The 10,078-nt window shown below is 40.7% G+C and overlaps 1 protein-coding gene across 2 annotated transcripts in view; it reads right to left on the reverse strand.

Annotated features, from left to right (window-relative positions):
- The window catches only part of RALGPS2 (Ral GEF with PH domain and SH3 binding motif 2), a 96,695-nt gene that overhangs the window by 27,791 nt on the left and 58,826 nt on the right, over nt 1-10,078 (reverse strand). For both annotated transcript variants that reach the window (XM_010145901.1, XM_010145976.1), the window contains exons 8-12: nt 7,541-7,678; nt 6,486-6,576; nt 3,541-3,608; nt 2,734-2,869; nt 1,752-1,903 (exon numbers count right to left, since the gene is read on the reverse strand). In XM_010145901.1, the coding sequence (XP_010144203.1) occupies nt 1,752-1,903; nt 2,734-2,869; nt 3,541-3,608; nt 6,486-6,576; nt 7,541-7,678 (585 nt within the window). The remainder of the gene's footprint in view (nt 1-1,751; nt 1,904-2,733; nt 2,870-3,540; nt 3,609-6,485; nt 6,577-7,540; nt 7,679-10,078) is intronic.

The following is a 10,078-nucleotide window of genomic DNA, read 5'->3' on the forward strand; positions in this document are numbered from 1 at the left end:
GAAGCAGCAGCAGAGAATGCCAGACAACTTACACTTCCAGTAACTCTTCAGCAATAGATCCTACACGCCTCCAGGACTTACTCTCTTCCTCCACACATACTTCTTGCACCTCTACTAATCTTTTGTGTCATTTAAATTTTCATAATCAAGCAGCAGCAAAAATAGTGACACTAGACTGTCAACACAGTGAAAAAACTAGATTAGCCAAGAACGGGGAGGCTGGAGGTGGAAGAGAATGGCAGAGGGGAAGTTCTATCCACAAATGCTGATCGCACACACGCTGCTGCTTTACAAGTGATTTGAGTGGCGATTTTGTTCCAGCTTGTAAGGGCGACTACAACGAGTCAGTAAGGCCATGCAGGAGAACCGAGTTGAAAAATTCAGAGATGAGACAAAGCAGGAAACCCCTGTATTCTCCAAAATGTCTAGATGGTGACTGATTCTTAATTGTACCTCATGAAAAACTGCTTGTCAGTTCTGGCAAACTTTCTCCACTAGGCTCTAATGGAGGTAAATAAATAGTTTACCCTGGAAAAAAGGATCAGCTGCAGAGAAGTTTTAGATATTTAAAACTTTATGGATGGATGGATGACCTAGAAATGGCAAACTTTGCCACAGCAGAGAGCCCGTAGAAAACAGAGACAGGCAACGCACATTTCATAGTGGAAGCTGTCTGATGTGAACAGAGTCAGACTACTTTGGTCTAAGCTAGTGCCACAGATTTACTTGTTAAGTAATCTTTTAAAATTATTGCCTCTAGATATTTGACTTTTTCCACATAAAAATTTGCTTAGAATATGGCCTTTCCACATATTTGCTTAGAACATGACCTCTTCCAGAAAATACACAAACAGCTTCTGAAATTTTAAACTCTGTGTGTGTGTAATTTTAAACTGCATGACCTTATTTCTCTCCATGAAGGCAAAAAAGAAAACCTGGTTTTTAAAATGAAATTATCCAAAGAAATGCATAACACTATAAAAATCTTTTATTGCCATGTATGCATAAAACCTGAACACTGCTGAATTCTGTCAAGCTACTAATTTTGAGGGAAAGGACTGTGACAGAGGTTCCATTTCTCAACCCTTGCTGCAGTTGGGTGGATCAGAGGCACTTGTCCTGCCCTCCCTCCAATATAAAGATCTCTGTGTAACAGGACAAAAAAGCCACTGTCATCATGTAAGAAACTCAGGAAGCAGAAGTTCTCCAAAGAAGAATACCCCAAATATTTGAAGATAAATAACTTAGCAAAATGCAGTAGGGTCTGACGGTCTGAAGTACCTGGAAGTTAAATTGCTATCTACTCTTGACACAAGTCAGGAGCGTTTAGAAATGATGTTCTTAAAGCCTGTCAGGAATTTACACTTCTCACTGTCAATTCAACATGACGGTTTAAATGGAAATCTTACCACAAGCCATTTTTAATTTGGATCCATTGGGGGAAAGAGAGGTGGGGGGAAAGACTAGAAAATGGTACCCTGCGCTTCCCTCCACCCCCACCAAGGAAGAAGAGGAGTATCAGAGGTTGTATCGTTAAAGGCGATACCTCAAAAAAACCCCACCCCCAAACCCCCTGCTTTTTTACAATTTGTCAGTCCATGGTGTATAAACAACGGTGCCCTTCACCTACATTTCTCAAATGTGTTCTACGACAGAATTGCTCTTTTAGACTAGTACTGTTGTTTGCACAATCACCCCAAAATCTTTGTTAAAAGACCATGTACTGCACGGGTAGTGTTTACAGTTCCTACCTATTGAAATTCCACTAGAAAGGGTGGAGCTTTCTGCCTGTCCTCGGGATGGGACGTGGGGCTCCAAGACGCTGTCATCCAGGAGGTGTCTTGATCCTGCGTTGGGGAATGTTGCACTTTTAAATTCAGCCGTATTCATTTTATGTATGAAACTAGAAGTGAACAAGAATAAAATTGTTACAACGTTAGCTTTGACACCTTTCTAAAGCCATTGCTTTAACATCTCCAAGGATTGCACGCAGTGAATACCAAACTAAACCACGACTTGGGTCATAAGCAACTGAGCACTAACTCTATTATCAATAGGAATTACTAGTCTTAAAACTGCACAGCATTCTTGGAGCAACAAGAAAGGAGTGCTTTAAAAATTCCTTCCAGTATCCTCAAGTATTTTTGTCTTACTATAAGACATAATAAACTTTAGAATTGCGTTCTAGCTCATGAAAGGTAAAATGACACAATAGAAGTTGAGAGATGGATTACTGAATAGCTACAGTCTTGCATTTTTAAAAGATGACAAGGGAACTGATGATAAAACGATCATCAGTATCAGTCAGAAGTACACTCATGTACAGAAAAACCTGAAGCCATTACTGCACACAGCTCTGTGAAAGCCTACAAAGGAGGTCTCTCCGTAAAACAACAACAAAGCAATTATTTCAGTTCGATTTTGAATTACACTGGCACTGAGTTGCTGTAAGTGATAGTTTTGTCAAGCAGAAAGAGCTTATTTTGGCTAACTTGTGATATCTGGGCCTGCCTTATGACGATAACAGCCACACAGTCTTCCTATTTTGATAATTCTCTTTGGCTGGGATACACCATTATAGTTGTCTACAGTCACAGCTTGCTCTCTTGCCACAGATCAGACTCGAAGTGAAGCACTGCGTACAAATCGTGCTACTTTTTAAAAGCAAAGCTTTCATACTGAGAGATGATACACCACAAAGCTTAGGATTTTCAGGTTAAAGAAAAGGCTGACTTGTATCCTAGACTGTGACATTTCCTATGTCCATGTGGTATGAGGTTCCTAGGTGAAGGGGGGGTTGGTGGTAGCAAGGCTCCTTCAGCTGCAACATTTTTCCGTCCACTTTGTGGAGACGCTCCAACTTCAGAGCCTGGGAACAAGGAAGACGTTACTCCTGAGTAACTCTAGAATTACTGTCAGGGTTACTCCTCCGGAAACGATGGAAGAGTTGCACAAAACTTTCTAAACTTGAATTGTAAGAGACAGCCCATAAAAAACTCATTCAAAGACCCATATGGATAATTAACCCCCCTGTACTTTTTACTGTTATTAATTGCCCAGCATTAATAACGAACACTTATTTCAAACAGACCGTCCTGATACAAGTAATTCTGTCAGGCCTAAAGGTTACTGCATTAGCTACACTGGCATCAAACAGGGCCCACCGATTTTGTTTTGAAACTCCTGACTTTGACCGCTTTTGGCATTGATCAAAAATAATGTACATTTTTGGAAGCATATTAAACCATGAAAAGTTTAGATGAAGGCCCTTCTGTCTAGACACAACAAAGAATGAATATTTAATAGCTCTTCACCCCAAATGACACTAACAAGTCAGTGCCACAATACATACAAGAGCTTAAAAAACTGACTCAATTCCTTGAAAGAATTTCTTTACAGATCACCTTTAGACTTTTTATTACAAATATACAGTGTTTATCCTTCACACTTTATTAGCCTCAGGCAAATATTTTCCACATTCGCAACTCAAAAATAATGCATTTGACAACCTCAAGTGTTCTCACATTTATAAGCATTTACCTACTAAATCTTCTCTGGAAGCAGCAGAGTGGGGGGTGCTGGTCCCTGGTTCTATCTTTAATGAAAGTCTGTATTAAAGAAGCATTAAAAATTATCAGGAAATAGAAGCATATAAAAGTATTTTTTTTAAAAAAATTTTAAAATTCACAATTGAAAGCTGCCTGTTTCTATAATTGCAAGAAACACTGTGCATAGTTATCTTTAGCATTCCCTATTTCTGAATGTTCTTTTTTAATTTTTTGAGTGGAAAAAACCCCGCTACTGCATCAAGGCGCAGGATTCAAAAAGTGACGTGCTAGGGTGTAATGTATTAAATGAGTCTGTTGCTTTGGTTCAGAGAGACCAGGAGAGGTTTGCAATACCCTGCTGAAGAAGGACGAGACTCAACACCAAAACCGTGGCTCCAGCAAAGTATTTTTTTAAAAAAAAATTTTAAAATTCACAATTGAAAGCTGCCTGTTTCTATAATTGCAAGAAACACTGTGCATAGTTATCTTTAGCATTCCCTATTTCTGAATGTTCTTTTTTAATTTTTTGAGTGGAAAAAACCCCGCTACTGCATCAAGGCGCAGGATTCAAAAAGTGACGTGCTAGGGTGTAATGTATTAAATGAGTCTGTTGCTTTGGTTCAGAGAGACCAGGAGAGGTTTGCAATACCCTGCTGAAGAAGGACGAGACTCAACACCAAAACCGTGGCTCCAGCACAGCCCTGCAGCCTGTCCTGTACCAGGAAGCCTGATGCTGCCAGCACAGCAAAAGCCCCACGTGAGCTTTAACAGGTGGAACAAGGTGTGGAAGGAGCAGGGGATGAGGCCGTCGCTCTGCGGTGACACCACCCTGCATGGAGAACGCAGCCACGCAAAAGCCAGGACCCCCATGGCCCTGGGACTGTGAGCGGATCCATGAAACTCAGGGGAGATGCCACTACTTAGCATGAAAACTAGGAAGAATAAAACGTGTACAACTGCTCCCCCCACCTCGGCTAAAATACTTACACTTACCACACTTCGTATTTTACATTTTCCTATGAAGTGCACTGGGTGTGCGAGGCCAAGACTTCTGTCTTTGCTGATTTAAAAGCCAAAATCCTTCTGCGTTTTGGAAAATACATTATCAACTTGACTGCATCCATAATTCAAGCTTTTTCTATAACAGGCACTTTTGAATGCCATTTCCAACAGTACCACAAAGAGGGCAGAAACCAGGAGAGAAAACTCCAGGAAGATCAAGCATACCTTGTCCACACAGTTTGCAGAACTAGAACCTTTGAAATTGGTACAGTTGGAAAAGTATCCACTTAATTTTGGGGACAAACAGTTTGAAGTTTGACAGCTCCTCTCCTTCCTACCCCCAGATGGTTTAGTAACAATCCATTACAACTTAATTTTTTTTTTAAATAAAATTAGGAAGATTCAAGTCACAATGGCTCTTCTCTAACTGCAGCCTTTTAGCAGACACCTTAGGGGATAAAAAGTATAATAGCCACTTAGAGTAAGAATAGTTCTTTGAAGTACACTCCTCCTCCATGAAAAAAAAACCCCCATAGGTACAAACCCCATAGGTGTAAAAACAGACTTTCTGAATAGCAGCCACGTTTCTGCGTTACTTGCAGTTGTCTCCACTCATCTCCCTGCTATCAAAATGTGGGCTGTACAGGATGAAAAGACTTGTAGCTTCTTCAGCAATAAAACTCCTACTAGTTCTGAGTCCTGCCTAGTGAAGGTGGAGGAAGGTGGAGCGTGGAGTTAATGAAAACTGTACGTCACTAAGAAGCAGACGCTACAGTTAAGAAACTTGGGTTTGTTTGCTGGTTTTTTTCCCTTCAAATCTTTGACCATAGAGCTTTACTCTCAGTGATTAGGAAGCAACACCTCCAAAATCAGGCTACAGAACATTTCAACAAAAAGGTGAAGCTGGACGCTTGCACATGAACATCCAGAGAATGATTTACAAATCGCAGAAGGGAAGCCAAGCGTCTGAGTCCTCGTTAACTGTTCTTTGCCATAAACTGAAGGGTCCCTATTTGCTGCCTTTGAGTAAATCCGAGTTCGGGCTATGAAATGGTAAAGCCTATTTGTTCCTCCAGTGTACATAACCCTCCCACCATTCCAAGGTAGCTACACAAGCAACCAATTCAACACAACCGAGGTGACAAACTTCCCGGGAGGGCGAGCAGGATGGGAGTGGATGGGGAACCTCCTCAAGCAGATTAGCCAATGAACAAAAACCTTCTTCATACGCCACAGATTTGCTTTAGGTTTTTTCCTGTCCTCAGGGCTTGTTCCTGTCTCTTGCCAGAGATTTCCATCCCCCAGTTTTGCCGGATGCCAAATCACTTAATACAGTAATAATATTTTAATTAAGGAAGTAGAAACCTCTGTTCCGGGTGGTATGCTGGGAGGAATGGGCAAGGGCACAGATGGACAACACCTTGCCTCTCAAAACTCAAGTGTTTACATTTTACTCACGCAGTATAAGCTAATCAAAGAGAAAAATATAAAATGAAAGTGAAGTATATACAAAAGTGAAAGCCTTAAGTCACCCTTAGAAAGAACTTGGGACTGGACACCCAGATGACTTTGTTCTGATAAAAAAATGACATAAGCTTTTGCTGATCGTGGTATCATCTGACTGACTGAACAGTCTTACACGCGAGCTGAAGTGCGGAGGAGTCTTCACCAGCAAACACTCAAAGAGGTCTGCAGATCAAATCAACAGAGCAAACAGACGCAACAGCTAGGGCGTGATGCGGTCAGGCACAGAAAAGGAAAGAGATACGCCGTCCAGCATGCTGAGAACTGTCTTCAGCACAGGACCCTGCTGTAACCTCACTACTTGCAATCAGTGCACCACCTCCTGACACGAGTGCAATCTCAAAAGTGACAGGCTTTGTGTTATAAAAGTTATTTTGTAATGAGTAGCAACAGACAGCATTTCATACTTACTTGTAATTATCATCTTCTACAAACTTCTGTAGCTCTTCTATGTACTGAACTGAGTTCAGGTATTTTTGGACATGAGGCAACAGAGGAATATCTGGAGAACAGACGATACTCATTACCACTGCACCACTCCCTGGTAAGCAAAGCTATTTCCCAGAAACTGTTTAAAAAGAATCAGATTTCCCTGGTAAGCAAAGCTATTTTCCAGAAACTGTTTAAAAAGAATCAGATCTCTTGGCTTACATCCTATGAAGGTACAAACTACAGTCCTTACTGATGCTGAAATTTTTGTCCTTCACGGCAACTCTCATGTGCTGAACTGACATTCCCCACACCCATGAAGCCAGGTCCGTACCCTCCAAGAGCTGCTCTGCTTAGCAGAGCACATGTAAGGGAAAAGTGAGAGCACGCCTCTGGCCAAACTGAAGGCCTAAACCTGCAGGGCTGTATTTGAAGACTCCTTCACTGCCCACATTCTTATTAGCTTGAGCTCTGTTGAGCTAAGCCACGCTTCGGTGCTAATTCGCATTCCAGCATCACAAACAAAGCCTTACAACTTTACTAGAACTTGAAGAGGATTGTGAGGGAGGTCACCTTTGAAGAAAAAAATACACTATCTGATCTATGAACAGAACTATAAATGTCCAAAAGACAAGTTGAAAGTGTTCTATTAGCTCCAGTAAAAGCACTACTTCCAAAAGCAATCCTACTATTTTTAGAATTCACATGCATGGAATTATAAAACACGGGAATACAAGTTTATACTGTACTAGGAAAACTTCTGTGAATTACAATGCATTCCACATTTTCCATCAGAAACTAAGTACTGCAAAAAGTTTATGTGTGATGTAAGGAAAGGGCAATTTTATTCCGTCTCCTCACACTGAGGCTCTGTCATAACCAACAATCCCAGAATAAACTGAAGACTTTTTTGCTGAGAGGATGAAGAGCATTAATGGCATTCAGATGGGTTGGGCCTTACTTACATTGCAAAAGACAAATATTACAGCTTTTAAAGTTGCTCTCTTTAATACTGCAATATTTACACACTAGCTTACCATATTCACATGACTGCTGTAAATCTGAGATAATTCGAAGAATGTTGTTCATTAAATTTGTTCTTTGCTCGCTTTCCAGAATGCTCCCAGTTGATGGGTAGGCAGAGTCAATATACGTCAAGTCTGACAGATAAATACCTGAATAAGATTAGAATGAAAAGAATGGAAAGTTTACTTAATTAGCATCTCACATCTAGCAGAAAAAACTCACAAACAATATCTTGAAGTTTTTTTGCTTTCATTGACTAACGTGCACAGTTGACAACAGCATTTCCTCAGAGCAGCATTTTGGATTTACCAAGAGGAATCGTTTCAACAAGATCTCCGAGAGCGTTCAGAGCTCAGAGTAAAACAGAAACAACGCTGGGACTCACAGGGACGTACATCACCATGTCACCCGCATCTGGGATCAAACGTACACTCTCCCCAATAACTCGACCCTTTGTTTTGCCGGCCTTTCCTCAGCTGTACCGGCAGATGCTGAGGTTACGAGTACAGCGGTGTCTGCGTGCAAGCTTTCACTCTGTGTGACGAATCACAGTGGGAGGCAGAGAGGCTTCTTCCCTCCTGCATCAACTTTGTCTTTAACAGTTGTCAGTATTTCTAAGTAATTACAAGAACAAGAACACTTGCAACTACTCCTGAATGTAAGCTTCTGCCATACCAGCAATTAATTATTCCCTTGACAAATATGAAGCACACTAAAGCCACAATGCTAAAATGTGGCCAGAATTACTCATGATTTTAGATGTCTAACACTTCATTCCTCCCATTCAGCAATTAAAATAACAGAACGAAAAATCGTATTATCTGTAACTCTTCAAGCTGAAGAGAAACTGAAACTCAACATGGGAAGCAGCAACACGGGAAAAGCTAACCAGGAAAAAGGGCACTTGGACTGAAACGTGGTACGAACCCTGCAGCTCACATTAGTCGCAACGTCAAAGATCCAATAGCTTTAAACGTACGTCTCTTAAAACCTTCTACCCGCTTTCTTCCCCACCACTGTCACGTTACTACTCTTTCAATCCCTTCATCATGTAGAGAGGAAAATCCTCCTTCTTACACACTGATGCTGTAGATAAACCTCATATTTTAATTCTAAATGCAACTCCATTTCTTGAACTTCACCCAAAGACTAATCATTTTTGTCTCAACTAAATGTAACATCTCCTGACCAATTCTGCTATAAAAGTAATTGCTTTTCATCCTCTGCATCTTCCACAAGATACACAAATAAAAAAAAAAACAACCACAAACTTGCATCACATTGCAAAGAAATTTACTTCAGTAACAGGGAATTCCTACAATTACATTTTGCTTCACCTCTCAGCCTTGTATAACCAAAATCATAACACGAAGTTTGGCTTTACAGGTGGAAGACTACTAATACAACCTCACACGAACAGCAGTTGTGTTTGTACAGCACCTACCCAGCACAGTCCTCAAATGTGAGTTGGGAAACTTTGGGCATCGCTCCAAAATCAACACACACACGTGCGCATGTGCGCACTCACACAGAGAAACAAATTTGGTTGAAAGGTGACATATGAAAAAGTGAATAAAAAGGCGTTACACGACCTGATACACTATTAAACGTCTCAATTTTCTATTCTGTTGGAATCAGGTGACTAAAAAACCAGAAAGGATAATCAGAAACATGAGATGGTCGTGTTTAATTGTTAATGCTCGCGACTGAGTAAGCTGTCCTCAACCTAACTTTGCTCAGCAATGTCCAAACAGGCCTTAAAAACCCCAAAGCTGCTCAGTCTTCCACAGGAACAAGTAAATTGTGCCAACTAACTAGAAGGAAGGAAATTCCCTATGAACAGGCACCTGCATCATTACCAGGGATTTTAGAAGCCCGTGTATTTGTAGGATTATCTCTGAATGACTTGCTCAATTAAACACTGTTTTTTCATTATTTTAGCTAAATCAAGAACTCCTCTGTAGAGAGATGTTCTCTAAACTTATTTGATGCATTTCTATGAGGTCTAAAATAATTTTGAAAGTATACTGGAGTAATGCTCTTTCAAATGTACTTGGCACATCCTTTGTGAAGGAACCAAAAAGATCAATGCAAGCAAACTGAATGCGCTGCAGTGCTGGCTGACTGCTGACAGAACCAAAACCACTGTCCTGCATTCCTCAGAGCATAATCTTGGTGGGGTTTGCTACTTCTAACACCAGACAGATCTTACCAAATATTCTGATACCTACCCCAAACCATCACACACACAGTTTTAACAATTTCCACATGTACTGGCGACTTCATGCATTTAACGGCTGAAACTGTTTCTTATTAAGGGAACTTCAAGAGATTGAACGCGACATTCTGCTGAACATTCTTCTAGACTATAAATGGTTCATTTTTCCCGTTGTATCCAGCCAGGCTGCCCCTTTTATTCCCAGCAACACAAATACAGTTTTATCAGCCTGAAAGAATCTTTCTTCTAAATGAAGCCCAGTACTGTAATAACTTGAAAGGCATCTTCAGGCAGCACAGTAAAAATGTTTGATTTGCAATTGCCTGCTGAA

The sequence above is a fragment of the Buceros rhinoceros genome, unplaced genomic scaffold (assembly GCF_000710305.1).
Source record: "Buceros rhinoceros silvestris isolate BGI_N320 unplaced genomic scaffold, ASM71030v1 scaffold1370, whole genome shotgun sequence".
NCBI lineage: Eukaryota > Metazoa > Chordata > Aves > Bucerotiformes > Bucerotidae > Buceros > Buceros rhinoceros.